The sequence below is a fragment of the Artibeus jamaicensis genome, unplaced genomic scaffold (assembly GCF_021234435.1).
Source record: "Artibeus jamaicensis isolate MK-2021 breed Jamaican fruit bat unplaced genomic scaffold, CSHL_Jam_final contig_415, whole genome shotgun sequence".
NCBI classification, from domain to species: Eukaryota; Metazoa; Chordata; class Mammalia; order Chiroptera; family Phyllostomidae; genus Artibeus; species Artibeus jamaicensis.
Window position 1 is genome coordinate 37,983,228 of NW_026521823.1, and position 24,158 is coordinate 38,007,385.

At 50.1% G+C, this 24,158-nt stretch overlaps 1 protein-coding gene across 4 annotated transcripts in view; it reads left to right on the forward strand.

The window, feature by feature from the left end:
• The window catches only part of LRCH1 (leucine rich repeats and calponin homology domain containing 1), a 149,691-nt gene that overhangs the window by 24,955 nt on the left and 100,578 nt on the right, over positions 1-24,158 (forward strand). Inside the window, exon 1 of one of the 4 annotated variants that reach the window (XM_053665466.1) lies at positions 4,241-4,542. The exons of the other annotated variants lie outside the window; for them this stretch is intronic. Coding sequence (XP_053521441.1) covers positions 4,536-4,542 — 7 coding nt within the window. The 5' untranslated portion in view covers positions 4,241-4,535. Of the gene's footprint in view, positions 1-4,240; positions 4,543-24,158 lie in introns of those variants that run through there. 4 annotated transcript variants of the gene reach the window in all.

The window sequence follows — 24,158 nt, forward strand, 5'->3', positions numbered from 1 at the left end:
GGTTTCTGAGAGCTCTGAGCCCGGCAAATCCAATTAAGTTCAATGTCCTAGAGTTGGCAGGGCCTCCGAAGGCCCCCAGAGCAGGCCCCTTGCTTTAGGCCGGCCAGAAATTGACTTCGTGCCCCTGGGAGAATTTGGAGGCAATAATGGCGTTTCGAACAAACGTCATTCACAGGGGCCAGGAGCCTGGCTCGTGCTCTGTGACCCCACTTTTCCTTCTCTGATAATAAATAGTTCTGTCTTCCGTTGAATGCATCAGGTCGGTACCGTGGATCCTAGCATTTACAGCTTGAGAAACTAGAGGAGTTCCATCCTCCACGGGCAGTTTCATTCTTACTTAGCCTTGGAGCCGTTCTCGAACCTGGTCATGGCACTGGGTGAAAAGGGTCTCTGGTGTTCAGGCTTCCCCAGCGCCACGTGGTGTGTGAATCAAAAGTAGGACCTCATTTCAAAAGCATCCCGACCGGCACCACCTCCCACCCGGCATCCTCCCCCTGGCAGTTTGCACACTCAGTGTGAGACCGTGCCCCCGCCACCATCCCGGTCGATGCAGAGACTCCTCGATCCTTGGACTTCCTGTTTGACCGTGACAGTGTGGCCCCACACCCGGTCCCAGACGCACACTGCCCTTCACGCCTGCATTTCTGTGCAGCACCTGGGCCAGCTGGCAGGTCCAGCATGCTCTCGAGTGTGTGGCTTCCAGAGCTTGTGGCTTCTCTCTACCCAAACTCCCCCATGACTCACACCCTTGTGCCCTCGTTCCTGCACCCCATCCCTGCCCCGGCCCCTCCAGGCCCGCCTGCACAGGTCCCCTTGTGCCGCCATGGACCTGTGCCCCGAACTCAAAGTGGCCTTTCCTGTCCCCCTCTGTACTGGAAGGAATGTTACCCCCTCTAGCCCTATATGTCCAGCTCTCTCAAAACCCTCAGGAAGTTTAGATTTCAAGTCATTAAAAATATTAAACAATGTTCAGAACTTCTGCTTATTCAATATGAAAGTTACCAAGGCATCTTCAAACACATTTCAACAAGAATTGAAACAAAGGTCATTTGAGGTTTTTTTTTTATTATTATTAGACACATGTAGTTCACTGGAACGCACCATCTTTCAAACTTTCCTGCAAATTCTAGTACTTGGTAGCCAAAGACTGTTCTCACGCTGGAGAAGACAGAGGCAGGAATGGAAAATCTGCACAGAGAGTCGTTGGATCCGTGTCGAGAGAGGCCTTGTGGGCCGAATAAAGCGCAGCCGCAGATAAGTGAGGTTGGGGTTCTGCACACCTCAACCCTGGAGGCTGGTGTTTCTGACAGCCGTGCAGAAAGCCAGCAGGCATAGCTGTGTGTTCGCAGTGCGCCCTGCCCGTCCCCCTGCCCTGCCTGCGGACAGGCGGGGACCACCCCGTCCTGTAGATGGTGAGGTCCTGACAGCGGGGCCGCACCATCGCTGCATCCAGTCCAGGGAGCACGGGCCCCCCCTGGGGGGCCCTGTGTCAGTCTCAGGGTCCGACACTCCTTATCTTGCGCTTTTGAGTTCAAATGTATCGTGGTTTGATTTCATTTGTAGTCATTGTGGTCGCTTTGGTTTGGTCGGCCTGCAGCAATGATAAAGAACAAAAAAAACCATTTTTATTAGGTATTTTTTTATCATGCATCATTTTCTATAAAAGCTAATTTCAATATGTTATGGTAAAATTTAGGGGTATCATAAATTAAGTATTATAATTTGACGTGGTTCAGGGTTTGGAATGCTATGGTCATATAAATAATAAGAATTATAGTTGTAATTATAATAAGTAAGGGCTAATCCTCATTGTGGCATTTACTGTGTGACAGGAATGATTTTAAGTGCTTTACATACTTGGTTGGCTCATTTAATTCTCACAGTCCCATGAGGCAGTAACTATTATTATCCTCACTGACACACAGAGAGCTTAAGCAACTTGGCCAAGGTCACACAGCCAGTTAGCGCGGAGTTGGGATTTAAACCCAGGCAGTCTGATGCCAAAAAACAAGTCAAGACATTGATTGTCTTTTCCTTTCTTCCCTCTAGTCTCGCTGTTTGGCGCTGGATACTTCTTTAATCTCGGGAGTGGGGGAAACTGGAAATGGGTATTATCAGCTAAGCAAAATAACCATAGATTTGTAGTACGTTTCCAAGCTAATTAAGGAACTGTTCAAAAAAATAGATTTGCTGGTGAGGTTTTTGAAGGAAATCGGTACAAGGGAGATGCAGGCCCTTGTCTTCTGGTCCTACTGACCCTCCAAAAATGTAGAAAAGAGAGCCTCATGGAATAATAAGTGATGTCTTATCTCCCTGAAGGTCACTGTCATGCTGTGTCCTTGAGGGGAGAACATTTGGGGCCCTAGGAGCAGTCCCGGGTCCCCCGAGGGTTACAGGAGAATTCACTAAAGTTTCTCCCTTTGACCTAAGGAGTTCACACACAACTTCTTAAGTGACTGCTACATTTAGCCTTGATGAATAAAGCCATCCAATAGTGGGAGATGTTGCCAAATTTGAAAAAGACACCCACCCCTACTTTCAAGTTGGTGCTTTCTCAAAACAGAACAAACCTGCTCTGAAATGCTAGGAGTGTCATTAGACCCAACACCGAGGGCATAAGTGGGGACAACGTGACTGCTTCTGGTGGAGGGGCTCCCCACTCTCCACCTGCAAAGCCTCTCGGAACAGATTTTCTCTAAGTCACAGAAGCTCGGTTTTCCCTGCTGCCGCTTTTACTTCCTCTCGTGTTGCAAACTCTGGGATTTCTCCTGCTGTGTTGCGAGTCCGCCCTCTTTCCTTAACTGCCACCCATACTCTTCTCTTTCCACTGGCCACGGCAGGCTCAGTGTTGGACCACCCCATGGTCTGTGAGGGTGGCCTGGATGAATGGAACCGTGGGCGACACGTTTTCTTTCTCTGGGGCACTAAGGGGACGCACAGACCTGGGCCTGCCGTGAGAGGCACTAGAGCTTTCCTGGCTGAGCTGCCTGTGAAACCGCCCCCGTCCTAGCCCCCAGCGTGACAGATGTCCTCTGCACTCCATGACATCTCCAACGGGCAGACTTTTGATAGAGGTAGACTCGCCTTGGTGGCCCCCCAAACATAGCCGGCTGGGGCCGAGCCACCTGCGTGGCCCCTTGCCCTTGCACCGGCCTTTCTGGTTTAAATGTCATCTTAGACTTCGTTTGTCTTTAATTGTGTGCTCAGAAGAGAGCACGGGTTCCCGCTCCGACTCAGGGGCAGTTCCTACGTCACAGTTCAGCATTTCTGGAGCATTTGCACCTGACATTGATTGACTCAAGGACACAACAAGAATAGGCAAGGCCCCAGGCCCTCGGGGCTTGGCCCAGACGTGGAGTTCTGCTGGCCCTGGGCATGGAGCAGAGTGGGCCACGCGAGAGCAAAGTGTGGCGCAATGTTTTTTCTTTGCCTATTATATGTAGGGTGGATATTAAAATATGAACAGTAAAATGACAACAAACTCACAGCTACTGACAACTGAACCTACAAAAAAACCCCAAAACGAACTAAGCAAACAACTAGAACAGGAACAGAATCACAGAAATGGAAATCACGTGGAGGATTATCAGAGGGGAAGGGGAGGGGGAGAATGGAGGAAAAGGTGCACAGAATAAGTAGCGTAAATGGTAGGTTGAAAATGGACAGGGAGAGGTTAAGAATAGTACCAGAAATGTAGAAGCTGAAGAACTTATGTGTATGGCCCAAGGACTTGAACTAAAGGGGGGAATGCAGGTGGGAGGGTGTGTGCAGGGTGGAGGGGAATAAAGGGGGGAAAATGGGACAACTGTAAAAGCATAGTCAATAAAATATATATTTTTTAAAGTGGGGGTGTAATGAAGAATGGTGACCACCTTTAAAATGAAACAGAATAAATCTTAACTTTACTGCTTGGGAGATTTTTTAGTTGTGAAATCAAAAAGGCTTCTGAAAAGTAGCCAGTATTGAGACTTAGAGAAAGCAGAAGTTTTAGAGCGGAGTACTTCCTATTTTGGTCCAAGACAGGAAAGAGGGAGGGGCTGGTGGGGGTTGGGACGGGGGATGGGGTGGAGACGATCAAAGCTGGTCCCTTGCAAAGGGGGTCACACACCCGGGGCTGGAAGGAGACCACACTTCGGGTGCTGGCTGGGCGCCCACGGAGTATACAGATGTTGTGTTGTCAGGTTGTACACCTGAAACTCAGGTACTATTATTAACCAGTGTTATCCCGACGAACTTCGTTTAGAGAGGTGGTTCCTTCTCTAGAAGCCCATCTTGAATGCCGGCCTGTTTTATTCTAAGAGAGTGTTGGGCTGGGGCATTCCGCAGCTCTGAAGAAATAACGTGATTTGCGAGGACCCCCGGGGCACCTGCTCCCCGACCTTGGCTTGCTGCTGGTTGGGTACAGTAACGATAAATCAGAGTCTTTGCTACTCCAGAGGGAGGAGAAATCGTTTGCTCCTTTGCAAGGAGCCTGTATTGGCTGCATTCTGCCTGCCCTGTTTTCATTCTTACGATGGAAGACACTCCGTGATGCCATGAATAGTAAGTAGGAAAAAAAGTGGGCATTTTTAAATCTTGACTTTTATCTTAAGGATAAACAAGGAAATGAAATTTTTTAGGAAGAACAGAGATATCTTTGTTGGAGTGTGAAAGAATGCCAGTGAGTTCGAACTTGGACTGACGTTCAGATGGGGCTTGAAAGGCTTCCACAAAGGGAAGTGCCGTCTGCAGACGGCGGGGAATTCCGTGGGGGCCAAACCAGCAGCTGGTGATTGGATGGAAGCCGTGCAGGGTTGGAGGTGCAGGCTGGTAATCAAGGCTGCTGGGTCCGTACTGACCCGCAGTGCTCAGCCTGCTGGATTTGGGGAAGCATTTCCTCCCCCCACCCCCGGGGAGACAGTCACTTGTGTGCATGGGTGCAGGTCAGAACACTGGCATTTTCAAGTTTACATAGACGTCCTATTTATTACTTTAAGCAGTAAGTCAAGGAAAGTCCCTCGGTTGGCCAATACAGTCAGCCCTCGTTAATCACGGATTCTGTGTTTGCGATTTATTTGTGGCTTCTACTGCCCGCTGAGATTTATTTGTAGCCCCCAAATCCATATTCAAGGTGCTTTGGGGGTCATTTGCAGGTGTAGAGCATCAAAACATCTGAGTAGCTGGAGGCTGAGGTCAGACAAGGCAGTGTCCTCTTTTGTGATGTGTCAACTTTCCTACTGTAAAGAATCAACCTTTTTTTCCAGTCCTGACTCAGTTTTTACATTTCTGTACTTTTTGTTGATGATTCTACTGTTTTTTGTTTTTTTCCCAAAGTGCTACAGAACAAAAAACAGAGTTCATCTGCCCACCACCGCAAAAGCAAAACTTGTGAGGCGGGTGGGTGCTGATGGGAAAGGAAAGAGGTTTTATTTGGATGCTCGAGGTCTGGGAGAAAGGTGGGCTCCCCCTCCCAAAGCTCATCGGTGCAAACCCCAGACCAAGTCCAGCAAGGCCCAAACGAAAGCCAGTGCCCAGAGTTCCTGCTCCATTGTCAAGTACTGTCCCTCAGAGCCTGTAAGCGGCTCCTAGGCCGTCACCCCTGGGGCTTAGCTTGTTCCCGGCTGCCGTCCATTCCAGGTTTCCTCCTGGAACTTGTGAATGGGACCCATGTGGCCGCGGGCCATGCACTGCTAGGGCCGCAAAGTTGCAAGAACGTACCAGTGAGTTCGTTTACCAGGTGTGGGGGACAGAGAGAGAGACCCCTCCATACACACACACTGGCCCCCGTTCCCCCGCCCCTGGGGCCATGGGCCGTGTTGCTACTCGGCCAATGCCGAAGACAGGTCAGTGCACCCTCTGAGTGCAGGCCACCAGCAGACCCCCCAGGAGCAACAGAGCTGAGCCAGACGAAGTTTGTTTCCAAACGGTTTATATGAGCTTGGATGTGGGATGGACCAGGTGCTTTCCCAGAATGACCCATCAGCTTCCCAAACTTTCACGTGCTTCAGGTGGGTCCGCCTCCCAACCAATCCCTTCCTTCCGTAGGCTAGACAGACACGCCTCTTTGGCCCAGCACCTCCGCTGCCCCATTTTGATGGCATGTGCCTGCCTTCCCCTGGTCCCACCCCCAGTCTGGTACCTGAGCAGGTAGAAGGGCTTTTTTCTCTACCCACTTGTCTAGCTAGCCTTGTTTGTGCTCAGTGTAAGAACGCCCCGCCCCCCTCCCCACCTCACTACCATTTTGGTGGTGGGGATGGGGACTTGCCCGGCCCTCTGGCAGCCTCCCACGGTGATGTCCTGCAAGGCACGCTCAGTTACCCAAGCAACGTGGCCTCACGCCCTATGGAAACTGTGTTGCGAAACTCAGTGTCATCGCCATGGCCCTGGACAGCCCTGAAGGCATTTCCGGAGCGGCTGCAGGTCAGACCCTCGGTACCGGACCTCTACCCTCTGCTGACCTCCTGCCTCCAGTTCCTCTCCCGCTGCTCAGGGTGAGAAAGTGCTCCTCTCAGGGAGGCCCCCTTCCGGCCGGAGTTACCGGGCTGGTTGCCCTGAGTGCGAGGTCAGTGAGTTCACAGCCTAGCTCACCCAGGGCGTTTTTACACAGAAGCACCCACGAAACATGGTTGGGTATCGCGCAGTCGCCCGAGCTGCTGGGCTCTAGCCCTGTCTTCTTCCTGGTGACCGAGGTGCCGTATTGCGAATTCGGGTGTGAGGTAGCTGCGGAGCAGAACTGCTGCAGAGACCAAGGGTCCCCCATACGTAGGAACTCCTGTCCTCCCATCCCACCTGTTTGCCCTGGAATTTGAACGAGAACATAGTTAGATCATAAACCATAGTACATCAGCAACAGTACCGAGAGTTTGGGGACCTCTGGGAGTTCTTCACCCCGCGTTACAGCTGGTCATCGCTGTGCGTGTGGATCTGCGAGTGGGGGGGGGGTGGTCCAGAACCCCACATCTAGAAAGGGGACAGCAGAGTTTACATCTCAGTTACTTCCAAGGAAGTCAGTGCACGGTGGACGCATTCCTCCGCATGTTCTGGGAATGTCACTATTCCTCTGTGTGTAAAAACGGCTTCCTTTGCGCGGCCCCCAGGGTGGTGTTCTGTGACCCTGTTGCAGCCGGGGTGCCCTGGTTCATTGCACCGTCGGTACAGAAATAGACCACACAGGAACCAGCTGGTCTGGGGAACGAGGCGGCTGCAGATTTAGAGGAGATTTGCATCGGACTGTGTGCTGTTCTGTAGGCTCAGGGAAAAAAAATCCAGTCTCAAACAAGGCAAGGGGAAAAGGTGTCTGCTTTTCCTCTTGCAGTTTCCAGGTGCCAGCCCCACCCCCTCAGCAGGGTGTTTGGGGGGAGGGGTGCTGTGGGGAGGATACAAACAAAACAGCCCTGTTCTGTGTTTTGAGGAAATGCTTTCGTGATGCTGTTTGGAGAGACAATGAATTAAAGAGTCAGAACTTCCAGGTCCGGCTTTCGGGAAGGAAATGTGTGAGGCCCCAAAGCCTGGGGTTTGGCTTCCAGAGAACACTCGCGCAGTCGCCTGCTTCCCGGGCCTTGGGTGCCACCGCGGTACACAAAACCCCAGGCCGAGCACTGGCCAATGTGTACGTTTTTAAATAGTGGTGAAACACACATACAATTTACAGTTGCAACCATTTTAAAGTGCACAGTTTGGTGACGTTAATGGATTCACGTCGGTGTATGCAACTGATCCCCACATGTCTTCCTATCTTGCAAAACCCCGGAAACTTGGCCCATTAAACACCAACGCCCCATTTCCCCCAGTCCTAGACCCCAGGAACTGTCCTTCTACTTTCTGTCTCTGTGAATCTGACTACTCTAGGCGGTGCCTATAAGTGAGATGATACAGTATTTTTTTTTTTGGCGACTGGCTCGTTTCACTTAGCATAATGTCTTCAGTGTACATCCAAGCTGTGGCATGTGTCAGGATTTCCTTCCTTTTTGAAACGGAGTCCTATTTCCTTATGTGGACTACATGTTGTGTATTCGATCATCTATTGATGGACACTTGGGTTGCGTCCACTTTTTGGCTGCCGCGAATAATGCTGTGGTGACTGTCGGAGCATGTGTATTTGTTCGACTCTCTGCTTTCTGTTCTTTAGGTAATTAGCCAGAAGGACACTTGCTGGATCATACAGTCATTCTAGTTTTAGCTTTTTGAGGAACCACCATACTGTGTCCATTACAGCTGTACCGTTTTTCATCCCCCCCCAGGGCACAAGCGTCCCATTTTTCCACCTCCTTGCCAACACCGGTCATTTGGTAGGAGGTGATTGCACACTGTGGTTTCGATGTGCATTCCTCTAGTTAGTGATGTTGAGCATCTTTTCATGCAGAAATATCTTAGGTTCTTTGCCCATTTTGAATTGGGTGGTTTGTGGGTTGTTGTTTTTTGCTGTTGTTGAGTTGTAGTTTTTCTTTGTATATTCTGGATATTAACCTCTCTATTGAGGTATATAGCTTTTCAATATCTTCTCCCATTCTGTGGATTGTATTTCCATATCCTTTGATGCAAAAAGATTTTTGTTTTGTTGAAGTACAATTTCTCTTTTGTTTGTTTGTTTTTTGGTTTTTCTGTGCTTTTGGTATCATATCCAAGGAATTATTGCCATTAAAAATAAACCAGACTGAACCAGCTTGCCTGACATTACCTCATCTTACCTTAGCACTATTCCTGACGCTCTATTAATTTTAATTAATTAATTTTTGTTTAATCAATTCTTGTTAATGAATCAGTGACCATGCATTCATTTAAGGTGTCGTTTGTCATGCAAACACATTTCAGGGTTGGGAAGGATTTAGGGTAAATGTATTAGTCCTTCCTTCGCTAATCGCTTAGCTATTTCAAAGTTGTAAAAATATTTGCTTTAAATATTGAAAGGTAAACAATTTAGTAGACTTAAAAATGTGAGTAAATATAACCCAACGTGAAATGTGTTACTTATGTTCAGTGTTAAGTGTCAGGCATATTAAAAGTTAAACGTGGTAGTCCTTTCAAAGAAAATGATCTTTTTTTGTTCTCCCACACCTGGACATGTGGCCTGTGTGACATTTTGCCTGTCACATGTCCCAGGGGCACCTTCGCACTCTGCAGAATGCATTGTCTGCTCTTGCGAGGCTTTTTAATGTGGAAACAAACACTTTATTCTAGTAATGTCTCTGTGGTTTGGGAAGGTCGCTTCCTGTCTTTCAAACTTGATGTTACTTATTTTTTTGCTCTGTTTTTTCTAAACGCCTGCAGTTGAGGTCTTTTAGGTGTTCGGCAGTAGTTTTCTCAGCTAGTTGGGTTACTCGTGCCAAGAATAACAAAGCGTTAGGTCAAGACTGTATGGTCAGCTCTTTAGAGGAAGTATTTATTTTTATTCGTTTGTTTGCCTTTTCTTAGGTCACCATCTTTTTTGCTGCTCCCCTTTGCTGTTGTTGCCCAAAACTGCATTTACTGCTGAACCTAAGACAGTGTTTTCCAAGCTTCTAATATCATGTCCTCCAGGCCAGGAAGAAATACATTGTTGCACACGCACATACCAGCTTCACACACACACACACACATGCACACACACACACATGACTGAACCTAAAGTATTTGATGCAGTGCGTCCAGTTCTGCTAGAGAAATGTGTTTCCCTCTCTTTACATGAAATGCTGGTCACTGGACTGACTTTGTCGTCCAGCTTGACAGACTCTGGCACCGCCGGACTTTGTCGTTTTGTTTGATGGTAACAATCGATCTTTCTGCGTGTGACTCTGCAATTCTGTGGGCATTTCAAAGCCGTTTGCCTGGTGAAGCCACAGTAGCTCTGCAGGCGCATTCAGTTTTCCCAGCCCAGGCAGCTGTGCCCTGGGCGGTGGGACTTGCAGAGCAGATGGAAACGTCCACAGACTCGGCTCTGCACTTGGGGTGGGCTGAGTGTTCGTGTGCGGCGCTCAGCAGGGTGGGAATCACACGTCGGCCCACCCGAGCCCCTGAAGACTCGGGTGCTTGACCTCAGAACCGCTGTCACTTTGCTCGGGCGTGCTCCGAACAACGGAGGGGCTGTGTTGCATTTCTTTGTCTATTTTCCATGACCCTTAAGTCACAACCTTTAGTAGGAAGCCTTGTGTGGACAAGGTGCATCAGCCCTGGGTCTGGGGGAAGCTCCTGATTCTCCCTCTGCTTTTCTCCAGGGCTTTTCCTTCCTCCTGAATAGAAAGCAGAGGATTCCATACAGCAGGAGGTAGATGGTGTGGTGTAGCCCGACTGGTAACCTGTTCGGGAGTCAGGGACTGCCTGCTTGTCAGTGCTTATCTTGGAGGCAAACTGGGGGGAAAAACTCTTTAAATGCAGGGAAAGTAGGATTACAGAATTTTACAAAATGCCATAGAGGGGAACGACTGGCGTTTGTTTCCTGAATCATAGGCAGATAGGGGATTTTAACAGGTTAAATGACTTGTCTGCTAAGGGAGATTCAGTGTTCTCTCGTAATCTGACTCTTAGCCAATCCTGTTAAACTCACAAGGGACCCTGCTCCACCTGAATCACAAAACCCTAAGTGAATGAAGCCTTGAGTCAGGGAGGCGCATTGGGTTTGATTTTATGTCTCATTCCACAAAACCTGCCTAGCACGGCTCTGCTGATCCAGTGGGACCGAGGTGCGTTTTGGGGGGTGAGCTGGGAAGGGGCAGGTCTCCCTCAAAGTCACCACTGCAGGGACGCTACACACCCACACACACACACACACACGCCAGGCTTACGTCTCCGCATCGGCACTAGTGCCTGGTTCTCAACATCCAGCTCCCGAGTCCAAGTTGTCACACAAGCTCTTTATTGATGGGGAAGCGTGACAAACCTCGAATTCATCGCTGGTGCATTGTGGCTGGGTGTGCAGCTGGGTGCTCGTGTCCACAGATGGGCAGGCTCATCACATGGATCAGAGGGATTAGAGATCTCGGGTCCCGCTGCGGTTTAACGGCCACTGTCCCCAGGGGTGCAGGCAAAAGCTCAGACTGGGAGCTCTAGCTGTGCAGCCTGGAGGAAGTCACCTGACCGCCCACGCACCTGAGCAGTGTCCTGAAGGTGACCTGGGCCTGTGTATGGCCGACCTCGGGAGCTCTCTGTTCCGATGGAACGGAGCTGGCAGTGTTGGCTGTGGGGAGTCCTCGGAGACGACCTGGCGTCACTGCAGAACCGAGCGCCAGGGAGATTTGGGGGCGTTTCTCCCTTTCACTGTGTCAAAGGGCAAGCTGTCACTACCACCCAGAACATGCGTCATTAAGGCTGGGCCGGCGTGTCTGCCCAGGGCAAGAGGGTGGATCTGAATGGTCCCCTGCCGTTGATGGTGTCTCTAGCCCTGCGGAGAAACTCGCTGAGCTGCTTGCAGACTTTATCTTCCCTTGAGATGGAATGGAAATAAGAATTCTTTTATTTTTTTTAACTCACAGCGGTATGGTGAAGAGGAGGTGGGAGGAATAGATGCCAAGCTCTTCGCGCCGTGGCTGGCACCAGAAAGTGCTCAGCGTCGTCCTCATTTCTTAATCAGAGTGCGCTGCTTCCGATTCCTCAGCAGGCTTCTCTGAGCCACAGGCTGAAATTCTCTGTGGTCAGAGAGTTAGTTATCCATTGCCGCCGCTCAACGGTTTAAGAAAATAATAAGTGGATTTAAATAAATTTGCTTCTTGCTGAATAAATGGCTACATGTTTGTAAGCCTGTAGTTTGTGGCCACACCTTTTACATTACTTTGCACCCCTTTCGGTTCCCGTGGTCCAGGAAGGAGAAGGCTGCTCTTCCTCAGTATCCACATTCGGCAGAGGTGCACCTGGTCTCCAGGTGACTTCTGCTCGGAGCGGCATTGTGTTGTGAGCAAGGGTGTGGCTGACCGGGGCGGGAGAGACAAAGCAGCACTGGACATCCGAGGTATCGCCCTGCTGCCCCTGCCCCAGGAGTCCCCGGAAGTCTTCCCTCAGCCCCATTCTCTGTCTGCAGCCACCTGGCTTATGTAACGCAAACCGCTGTGTCTAAGGCCGGTGCCCGCAGGGAGTCCTGCGTCCCACAGTGAAGGAGTTTCGGGGGCGCTGGTAGTCTCAGCCAGCCGGCGATCCAGGTGGGGAATGCAGGAGACTGACACTGAGTGCCGGCAGCGAGCTTGAAAGCCCTGCGTACCGTGGGCGACTTACTTCGTTGTCTTAAGTAGCGGAGAATTTTAAGCATTTTAAAATACTTTTTAATCTACCTTCACCTTTTTAATCAGATGATTTGATATTCAAAGTAATATGAAAAGAGGTTGCGTTCTGTTTGCCCCAGTGTGGTCGTTTGATTCAAAGATGACAGGGTACCCGTTAATTTCAGTGACTGGTTAATTTCAGCGATTCGCAGATGGGGTGGGCGGGAGTCACTGAAGTCGTCTGTCCTTGCTACTGTAGGACTTACCTTTTAAAATCCCTTGTAGATTTCAAACCCCTCCCTCCCCAATTTGTTTTGTTTTGCTGGCTGCAATTAACTTTTTCTTGTTTAGTAGAATAGCCTGGAGGGATATTGAAAGAATTGGGGGTGGGGTTGCCAGGTTTAACAAATAAAAGAAAGGCTATCCAGTTGCAACTGACTTTCATATAAACAATGAATATTTTTAGTATAACTAGGTTCCATGCGTGAGTGAAATTTGGATTTCGGATACCCAAGGGGAAAAAATTTGGTATAAGTTTGTCCAGTGCAATATTTAGGACATACTCTAAAAAAAAAGTTGGTTCTTTATCCAAAGTTCTAATCTGTCTGGGCATTTCTTATTTTATCTGGGGTGGTGCAGGGTCTCAGAAATGCAGGTGGGTTTCTGAGGCTGCCAGCGGGTGCTGCGGGTGGGTGGCCTTACTCTCCCAGCCTGCAGCCCAGCACTTTTTCCTATGGTCATTCCGAGTAGGATGAAGGTGACAGTTTGATGTAACAAGATTGCTTCATTGGGAGGGATCCCAGAGACCAGTCTTCTGGAACGCTGACTTCACGAGAGTGTCACTTTAGTGACCAGTTGTCAGCCCTCCCCCCCGCCCCCTCCCCAGCCCCCCTCTGCCCCCTCCCTAGCTCCCCATACCCCCCCACGGAATAAGCATGGGCTGTAGTGGGGGCAGGGCTCCCACCAGGTCTGGCTCTGCCCCCTCAGCCCGTGACTCCTACAAGGTCCATCTTTTCCTCTGTTTTTTTGACGCCCACCGAGCCTGGGCACTTGGATGTCCTTCATCTCCTCGTAGCACTGACCACAGAGTTCGCAACCCTTGTTCTAAGGAGCCAGACGCAGGGTGACCTGTATCCAGGGAACAGCGGGCCGGCATTTCTCTTAGTCCAAGTACTGAGATGAGAGGCAAAGGTGCGTCAGAGCGTGCTCGAAGCCGTGTTGGATGTTGGCCGCGGTGTAGTGTGTGAAAACGCAGTTCGGTGAGAAAAGTGAATGACGGGCAGTTTCGTTCATTGCACCGTGACAGGTGCTTGTTCCTTGGAAATGGACCCGTGAATTCCTCACTTGGGGGGCATGATTGATCGGCAGGTGTCTTTCTAGCACACAACAGCCCGGGGAAGCACCTGGGCAGGGAATCCTCACCTGCCCTTCCCCAAATCTCAGCGACCCTGAGTTTAACACACGTTTTTTCTCTAAGGAAAGTCAGACTGACATAAAAACACACGTGTCTGGAATTACCTCTCTGAATCCCTCAAACGCGAGACTTGAGAGGACCCACCGGAGGCCACAGAGAGTTCTCCTGGGCCGGGCTCCAAGGCCTCCGGACGCCGGGACAGTTGGGGGCCGTTCCCAGGCCGCCTTACCCATTCATTTCACGCAGTTCCGTGCCTTTTACCCGTTCGCAGCCGCTGGAGAACACGCTGCTTCCCGCCGGGGCAGAGGTACGAAAACGGTGGTGAACTTTCTGTTGGGGGCTCCTTTGGCTATTTGTGCTGAGGGTGGGGGAGCTTTTCCTTATCCCCCCAACTTTTCCCACGAGTCTTCTTGCTCCTTTCAGTTTTGTTGGCTTAAATGATTCCCATTTCTGGAGACGAGGCAACAACAGAGCTGTACTTGGTGATAATGGCTGGGATGCGTGATCGGAATTCATGTTAGGTGTGAGAGTGACAATTTACTCACAAAACACAAGACGTCAGAACTTGGAAGGACCTTAGATGCCATCCAGCTCAACCCTTTTTCTCATTGGAGAAATGGAGACTCAGAGACGGCAAGTGACTTCCCCAAAGTCACACAGCACAGCAGGTGGGAGGGCTGACTGCAAGACCTGCCGTTATTGACTCCAGAGCAGAGCTTTCTCCAGACCGTTGAAGAGAAAGGAGGAGGTCAGTGTGGGTTAAACGTTTTGGATCCTTGGAATATTCCCCAAGGGGCTGAACTCTCATTGGAACAGCTTTTGCTGGGAGCAGTTCGGACATGCTCTCTCCTATGAAGTCTAGATTGACTGGGTAGAGCCAGTGTGTTAACATTCGGTCTCATCGCCTTTGGCACCGTGGTGAGCACCAGGTCTGGTCTGTGGGGTCACTGCCACGGTGGGTGTCTGACACTCTGCGCGTGGTCACACTCAGGCTGCAGCAGCACAGGCCTGGGTGGTACGGGGTCTGCACTCGGACCTCCCTGCCCTCCTCCCTCATCGCCAGTCGCCACGTTGTGCTGCCTTTGGTGATACTCATAATAGCGTTTCCCCGCTTCCCGTCCCACTTTGCTGCATGTATTTTTGTGAGTGAACTGAGACATCCCGTACCTCGTGGAATTGTGTGTATTCTCATGGAGAGGTGTCTGGGAGAGTAGGTTTGTTTTTCTGCAAGTGGTGGGCTTTTCTGTACATGTGGATTTTTCAAAACAAAGACTAGATATTTTTATCCTGGATATGCAACAGGAATAGTGATAAACGAGTAGATTCTGAGTGAGGATTTTCTCGCCCTGGCACCCACGATTCACTTGCTTTCTTCTCTCTGGGGAGAGTCTGTCTCGAAACACTGCCGATGTCGGGCCCTGAGCCCTGGTGCGCCGTTCACTGTGGTGTCGGTGTCTGAAGAGCCACCTCCACCCACCTCTGTCGGCTCGGGCGCCACAGCACTGTTTTTACTGTGACATTGGCCACTTTTTGTCTTTTTTTCTGTTTTCTTTCCTCTGCTAGGCAACGTCCTCTGACACTCAGGTCCTCCCCTTAGTGTCCCATGCTGAGCCATGGGCCTAGTAGGAGCCTGGGGGAAATATTTGTCGAATGACACATCTGTAGGAGCTTGTCCTTTGCCGGGGTTGCACACCTGACGGTGGAGGCCGCCAGCTGAGGGACTGTGGGAAGGGAGGAGGCTACAGTATGTAGTATGTGGTGATCTAAGTGGGTACACCGAGTTGGAAGGCGTTCTGTTAGGGTGTAGCCAGCATTTCCGGATCTAAGAGGGGCAGTTCTGCTCTTAGGGGTGCGGTACCTGAGGCAGAGAAAGGGAGTCTGGGGTGACCGACATCATGTAATAAAACAATATTGAATCAAAACTACTTCAACCTAATTGTGTCCATTGGTCCACTGGAGTGATGTTTGTATTTGAGTGGAAACCCCACCTTCCCAGGGCTTCATGGGCAGCACGGACCCGTAACTCGTTAGCAGGGTAGGTCTGGTAATGACGCACCCTTCCTTCCAGTACTTTTCTGTATGTTCTCAGTTGAGGAGAAGATGACCCCGTGTGTGCACATGTTCTCCGTGCCCTCTGCAGTGTTGCAGGTGAACGTTCACACACCTGTCCAGGTGCTGCCCAGGTTCGGAAGGGTGCTCAGGGACAGCAGGACACAGCCATTGCCCACCCCCTGCCCCCAGAGCCAAGACTAAACCTCTTCTCATTTACGTGGTCAGTGACAGACAAGTTGTATCAGGAGTGACCACCCCTCTTCTTACATTTCCACTCTCCACTCGGACCTTTACATCATGTTCCGCATGCTCAGCACTTCTGGGGATGTCCTTTAAAGCACGGTAGAAAATCTCAGGCCCTTGGGCCCCTTAGGAAATGATTGGCATTTATTGTCTGAGAACCAGGTGAGCAACCTCCATGAGAGAGACAGAGAGAGGGGCGGGGCAGGGGGGCTGGAGGGTGTAATGCAGAGGGGAGGCCCCCTTTGCAAGGAGCAGCATGTCTTACTGTAAGACACAATGGGAGCATAACTTACGTAAGACACAGTGGGAGTAACTTCTGGAAAAAAGAAGCACAGCGCTAAGGAGTTGACGAACACGCTTTTATTACTCTTACTCCTTCAGGAGAGCAGACCAGGTTCTCTTCCTGAGTCTGCAGATTGGTGGGTTTTTCGGGTACCCCCCCCTTCCCTCTGTCTACTTTCCCTACTACAACTAAGAAGGCAAAATCGAGCTCCAAACAGATACCATTGAAACTTGGTGACATCTCTCAGTCTGTCGTTAAAACGTGAGCTTCCTAACTGGGACTGATTTTTATGTAATGCCACCGGTTTTTGAAGATGGATTAAGTTTCTGTCTCATTGATAACTAACTTCCTAAGTTAGTCATGACTTAACTTCTAGAAATTGCTATGCACTGTGTGTATACATCCCTCTTTTAGGCCAAACGGGCCATGTGCTCCTCCCTTTGGAGCTTGGTTTCCCCCACTGGTCATCTCACAAGTGGCCTGCAGTTGCAGAATCTGAGCTGAGCGATGCATCTGAACCGGGTCAGAGCAGCCACTTCCCTATGGTTTCTCAGTGTCTGCAGAGCCTCATAGCTCATGACCTTCAGCTGGTCACCGTCACTGAAAACGGGGTTGGTAATTTCTGCACAGAGGGGCATTCAGTGCCACCTTGTCTGCCGAGGTCGGCCCGCCCCTCTGCGGAGATCCAGGGTGGTGTCTTTGGACCAGAGATCTGTGCCCGTCATCTTGAGGGGGTGATGGTCTGGCTGACAAGACGTGGGCGTCAGTATTCTCCAAGTTGGGGGCCCATGCATGTCCCCTGCTATTCAGTTGCATCATTGTTATGATTAAAAACTGCATTTTGAGAAAGCTGGCAGCAAGGGTACGAGGAAATAATAGTGGGTTTTATTTTTTATGTACACTTGGCTGTTGATCTTTCTCTTCATTCCATGGTGAAAGCTTGAAGGACGGTCTCATAGAGAGTTTTAGAATTTCAGAATGAAAAGAGGTCTTAGATTAACTAATCGAATGGTTGATTCATTCACGCAACCAGAAAGGCTTTCGGAGGGAGCGCCTGCTGGATAGAGCACGGGTGCAGGGAGTGTGCCTGCAAGTCGGACAGACAGAGTGGCCCCTGTCTCGTGGAGTCAAAGTGCAGGGAGGGGGTGGCACACGGCACCGAAGAACCGCTAACAATCCGCTAACAATCTCTAACCATAAGCTAAAGCAGACACCGGGGGCTCACCTCTGGAGTGCTTGCTCTGTTGAAAAACAAGGGGGCGAGGTTGTCACAGAGCAGTTTATTCACTTAAGTGAGTAAAGGGGGGGGGTTCATATCCAAAGGCCGGTCTGAAACATACTGTGCATTTTCTCTCCCCCCCCACCTGAGGACATTTCTTCTTTGCCTTTAGAGAAAGAGGAAGGAGGAGGGAGAGAGGGAGAGAGAGAAACATCGATGTAAGAGAAAACATCGATTGGCTGCCTTTTGGGACGCACCCTGACCAGGAGTCGAACCTGTAGCCAGTGCTGTTTTGCTTCTCTCATACTTCCCAGTGTTTTTTTTTTTTTTTTTTGTGAGCCAGTTTGTGTGCTGGCTTCACTAATTATGCCTCTGGAAGTCGTGCAGTGTGGTAGTTGGCAGTCACTGAGTTCCGGGGGCCCTTTGTCGGGTTCCAGAGAGATGACATTGTCAGAGGAAGACTAGAAAAAGAATACGAAAATAGCTTAAAGATGATCCATGAACCAAATCATAAAACTGGAATCATAAACATCTGCCCAACAACTCCGCATAAGGAAAAAAGAAAAAGAAATGCTGGATTCATAAGAGACTAAATAACCAAGCTTTTGCAAGGGACACGTCTGCACAAGTAAGGACATGTTTAAGAACAAAAACCTTAATAAAATCTGATCTCTCGTGGTAGGACCCTGTGCCCCAGTCACGTCTAGAATTTTCCCCTGAGCCGTGTTTGCTGGTTGACACTTGTTGTTTGTTTTCCCTTTGAAAATGGGTAACGAGTGGGTTTTCCTTGCTCCATCCAGCTCCCCTGTGTTAACGCCCTCTGCCTGGGCCGCCAAACGCAGACGAAGGACGTTAGGACATCAGTGGTGAATAATGACATTAGAGGGACTTGCTCTGTTGTGGATCCCAGTACAGCAGCCTTTGTCCCCGGAAGAGCCTCCTGGAGTTGTGCTAGGTGGTAGGAAACCACCCCGGCATTGCCCCTCACGTTTGGGCGTCGGGGATTCGGGCCTCGTTCCATGGCCGCGCCTCCTTATACATTTCTTTGAAAGAGTGCTGTGTTGTTTTTTTTTAACTTTTTTTTATTAATTATGCCATTACATTTGTTCTATTCCCCCCCTCTGTTCCCCTCCACCCTGCACACCCCTCCCCCACCATTCTCCCACCTTTGGTTCATGAACATGTGTCTCAAGTTATTTAGATTCTATATTTCCCATACTATTCCTGCCCTCCCCCTATCTATTTTCTACCTACCATCTATGCTACTTATTTTCTGTACCTTCTCCCCCCTTCTCCTTCTCCCATTCCCCTGTTGCTAACCTTCCATGTGATCTTCATTTCTATGGTTCGCTCCTGATCTAGCTGTCCTCTTAGTTTGCTTTTGTTTTAGGTGTGGTTCTTAGTAACTGTGAGTTTGCTGTCCTTTCACTGTTCATCTTTTTTATCTTCTTTTTCTTAGGTAAGTCCCTTTAACATTTCATGTAATAAGGGCTTGGTGATGATGAACTCCTTGAACTTGATCTTATCTGAGAAGCACTTTATCTGTCCTTCCATTCTAAATGAAAACTCTGCTGGATAGAGCCATCTTGGATGTAGGTCTTTGGTTTTCATGACTTGAAATACTTCTTTCCAGCCCCTTCTTGCCTGTAAGGTCTCTTTTGAGAAATCCACTGACAGTCTGATGGGCACAGAGAGTGCTGTGTTTTTTTGTTTAGTTTTAGGGTTCTGGCTGTTTTTTTTATCCACACCAATGAATCCATTGCATATCAGTGGACCTGAGTAATTGCTTCTCATGGTTTAGTTCTTATTCTTAAACATACTTCTTCCACGGCCATGTGGTGAAGACACAACCATTTTTGGCTTTTTAATAAATCCAGACCTTCACTGTGGGTGTGTATTAGAACTTGCTTTCCTCCTGCCCCCCAACTGAGGACATTTTTTCATTGCTTTTAGAGAGAGGGGGGGAGAGAGACATTGATGTGCGAGAGAAGCGTTAGTCCCTTGCCCCCCGTTACATGGCTGGTCAGGGGATCGTGTGCACCTGGACCCAGGATCTCATGCTCCTGGGCCAGGACCAGGGATTGTACACACCTCGACCGGGAATTGAACCCACAGTCTGGGCATGGGCACGTGCCCTGACTGGGAATCGAACCCGCAACCTTTCGGTTACAGGAGGATGCTCCAACCAAGTGCACCACACTGACCAGGGCAGGTCCTGCTTCTGTTTTATTGTTTCTCAAGACTAAAAGGGACTTGCACAAGAGTCTCAGGGACGATTTTGTCCCCAAGCTGGCATATTTTCCCGCTGTATTTTCTTCAAGTATTTCTGGCATGTCCAGTTTTGCCCAGCTATGGCATTCTGGGGGGATGGCTTTTAAAATGTGTTGACTGAGGGTTGTGATGGAAAAATTTCCCAGGAAACTTGAAGCATGAAGTGCCGGTCCCGAGAACCCAGTGGATGAGGTCCCAGCCCCTTCCGGCCCCTGCTCTGCCTTTCCTCTCTGCGTGCGCCCCCGTGAAGGCGACTCTGGGGCTTCCTGTGTGTAAACAGCGTCCGTGGCTCCCGTAGAGTTGCCTCCTGGAATAATTACACATCGGTTCTTGGAAACGTAAACATGTGACTTAGAGCGAAGTTGTGGTAATGCCTTTGGCAGAGGAGTTGGGGGCTGGAATTAAAAAGATCCTGGAGTGAGTTTCAGTTTCGCAGATAGAGACGCTCGCCGGCTTTCTCGAGCCAGTTGGAACGGCGCGAGACCCCGATGCCGGCCCTCTGTCTTCCCAGAGGAGTCGGCCTGGACGCAAGGCCGGTTGCCAAGTAAAACTTGTGTACTTGCCAAGTACACAAGCCGGAAACAATTCTATCAATGAAGTTTTATTTATATATTATTTATGTATTTATTTTTATTGTTGATGTCAGAGAGAGAGAGAGAGAGAGAGAGAGAGACAAACAAACATTGATTTGTTGTTCCACTTACTCTGGCATTCATTGGTTGCTTCTTGTATATGTCTTGACCTGGGATTGAACCCACAATCCTGGCGTATTGAGATGACACTCTAACCTACTGAGCCACCGGGCCAGAGCTATAAATTACATTTTATGCTCCCAGCGCCATAAAGATAATCGATGTGCTATTAAAATAAGCTTACTGACTGCCGTGGGCCGGTCGGCTTTCCCTCCGCCTGTCAGGGAACAGAGTCCCCTTCCTGTCCTTGGTTGCGGGCCTGGTTGCGGGCCTGGTTGCGGAAACACCTCGGTGGGGTGCAGGCCCCCTCGTGACCTGGGAGGCTGCCGCGGGTTCTGGAGTGAGGTTCCGAAAATGAAAGGAGGTGTCATTTCTTGAGTTCCTTCCTTCTCGATTCTTCCCAGAGAATTTTACATTGCAGTCTTGTATTGGAGGACGGTGGGGAAGTTATTCATGGAAACAAAACCAGACCCAAAATGCCTGGAAGAAAGTCTCCTCCTGCCGCTGCGGGGTGGTAACGGGTCTGAGATGCTGGTTGTCTCGCATCTTCCTGGGGCACCCGAACTGTCCCCCCTCCCGCAGTGGGGCCGGATGAACAGCTTCCCGGGAGGGCTTCTGGCCGCTGCGCAGAATGTATTTTTGGTTGCTGATTCTTGGACTCTCTGCGTGGGAGTGAATGGGGAGGAGCCGGTGTTTTGTTCCAAGCAGAGGAGTGTGGCCCGTGAGACACAACTTTGGGCCGGGGACGCAGAGACCTTGGTGCCTGTCCTGCACCTGTCACTCATGAGCTGTGCAGGCAAGTCACTCTGTAGGTCCCTTTTTCCTTTTGTGCAGTGAGGATGTGGGTGAATCAGTGTGGTCCCTTCCAGCGCCCCGTTTTTGTAACTTGGAGCTGAATCAGGTGAAGCAGGGGCTTGGGTGGAGGGTCCTCACAGAGGGGCTGCTCCTCAGGGAGGCCGAGAGGGGCGGCCGGGACCTAGTGCAGGGCACAGGCTGACGCCACGACTCCTCTGGTGGATGACATTGGTCCTGGCCTCACCCTCCTCTTTAAAAGACACACCCTGGGACTTCTGTGGGCAGTGACGTCATCTTTCCGTCTGTCTTAGACCTGCTTGCTCAGATTCTCCTTGGGCAACGATTGTTTTTAAAGGAAGTTCCTGAGGGAGGCGTCAGCTGTCATTCAAGAGAGGTCCCCGGACTTCTTTTCGTCACAGCAGGGTGTCATTTCCCCATTTCGCCTGTGTTCATGTGAGAGTCCGCCGAGTCCCGGGTGTCACTCAGGCCTTGGACATCAAGATCAGTCAGACCGTGCCCCTGTCTTCGAGAAGTTTCACACCTTGGTAGGGACACCCTCAAGCTGTGTGTGTGTGCGTGTGTGTGTCTTCGTGTATGTGAACTCAGACCTGCTTCAAATTTTAGCAGGGCCTGGTAGGTCACAAACGTATTCTTTTGTGTTGTCTGCACTGAGTTTTGCTTTGACGGTTTTCCTTCAACGTACAAGAAAAGTTGCTGCCACACAGGGTGGGTGCAGACCCAGCTCCGGCGTGTACCGGGATCTGCCAGGACCTGCAGCGGCCCCTCCGACAGATGCCTACCTTCCGTATAAAACCAGATCAGTGACAGCAGGACAGCGTAGGGTACCCTGTGTTTTGCAGGGTCCTTTTCTCCCTGGTGCCTGGTCATTTTTCCCCATCAGTTCTGTTTTCTTTCTTAATTTTGCCCCCTAGTAGGCTCAGAGCTGAACGGTGCAGGTGGCTGTGCAGAATTCGACTAACTCCCTAATGTTTCCCCCGCCCGGGTTTTATTCGGTGATTGTTGTGTTCAGTCAAAGAAAAAGTATCACACGGATGGGGCTCCACAGCTTGCAAATGTTTCTGTCTTCAGTTTCCATTCGAAATGTTTTCTTCTGACTCATTTTAGGTTAGGAAGTTGGGTTTGAAGCAGTGAGCAAGTATTTCCAGAAAAATCTGTCAGGGAACTAATTCTTCAGAACAGTCTCCAAGCAGGGGCCTGGGTTTGTTTGTAGTCAGAGGGGAGGAGGTGACGAAGATCTGTAAAGAGAAGACCCTTCGGATGGCAATGGCCCTCGCTGTGATTTCATTCTCGGAAAGAAACCACATACAAAGCTTGGCGTTTGAAGTCAAAAGAAAGGAAAGTGAATGAACATGTGGACGAAGGAGCTGTCGGATTGGCGTGGTGTTTACTACTGTTTTTCCCTTTGGAAGATGGAGCACATTCTGAGCCCTGTGGATTTTTCATGAATCGAGGGTGTGGGCCGAGAAATAGATCCTTATGTCGAACTTTTCCCTAAATTCTGTAGCCACACACTCAGCCCTCATGTCGCCGCCAGCAACGCATTTTCCAAAACGCCACAAGCGCATTTTACTCCTTTCCGTATTGATCTGAGCTGTGTTCCGACAGAAGAGAACGTTCAATTTCCTTTCGGCTCAGTCATGCGTTACGGATAGACATCTGTAGTTCTGGTGTCTGCACTGGGTTGTTGTTAAAATGTGTGGACGCAGTGACTTTGGCGTTGACAGGGTTGCAGGTGGGTGGCTCTGCAGGGGCACAGAGCGCCAGGTCCTTCCCTGGTCTGTCCCTTGGCCACCCAGCGCACCTCCCCGCAGCCGGGGTTGTCAGATTCTTGCACATTCTCCCATGCTCACCAGCAAACACGGAAGAGTATCGTGTTCTTCCTGCTTCTATGGATCCCTGTGTGGTTCGCGCGTGCGGGGAAAGACGTGGGGAGGAAATCGGAAGTCCGTGGCAGTCTCCACCAGAAGCAGGGGTGAGGCTCACAGGACAGAGGGTGTAACCGTGGCTAAACCTCGCTCAGGCGATGGACCGGGACACAGTCCGGTCCCGGCTGTGCCGTGGGGAAGTGACCTGTGTGGGACCCACCGTGTTTTTCGGAAGCCGGATGAGTTGTGCAGCCCACATCTCTAGGAACTTGCCCTTTGCTTTATTATCTATGGAGAATTTTGCCTTTGGGTTTGGACATTTCCATGTTCCCATTAATTGATATTTTCCATTATGACCCTACTCATTTGGCTCCTGTTTCTCCTCTCCCTTTATCCGGACCCTGAATAACGAACTGGACAGTCCATTGCTTCCTGTCAAATGCCGATGTGCACTGAGGAACGCAGCACCTCACGGGCTTCTGTAAGGAACGTAGGGTGAGTCCCGGAGTTCTTACTGCACTTCGGGTAAACTCACTGTAGGTGCCATGGTCCCCGCGAGCAGCAGGCGGGACTAGGTCCGCCCGGGCTGTTACACACACTCCTTCTGTCCCCAAGGCCCTCCTCCTCATGCTGTGCACCTCCACCCCCGGGACGTGGGGACAGTAGAGCAGAGCTGTGTGTGAGCACATTTCCTTGTACCCAGCAGCCTTTTCGTGTCCCCTGCCCCAGTCCGTACTGCTCTCCCAGGATTCTGTGATTTTGTAAAGCTACAGAAAGCCCAGTATGATAAGGTACTCTGGGGAGTTAGGAACCACTTTGTCATCAGTGAGGATAATATATATTTTTCAAAGATTTTTATTATTTATTTTGAGATAGAAGGGAAAGGAGAGGAGAAAGAGAAGGAGAGAAACATCAATGTGTGGTTGCCTTTTGTGCACCCCCTTCTGGGCACCTGGCCTGCAACCCAGGCATGTGCCCTGACTGGGAATCAAACCAACACCCCTTTGGTTCACAGACTGGCACTCAATCCATTGAGCCACGCCAGCCAGGACAGGACACTATATTTTTTTTATTGTATTTCTTACACTGATTTATGAAAGTAAACAGAAGACTCATCCAGTGGGTGGGAGCGTTGCTTTGAGAAGTTTGCTTTTCTCTCT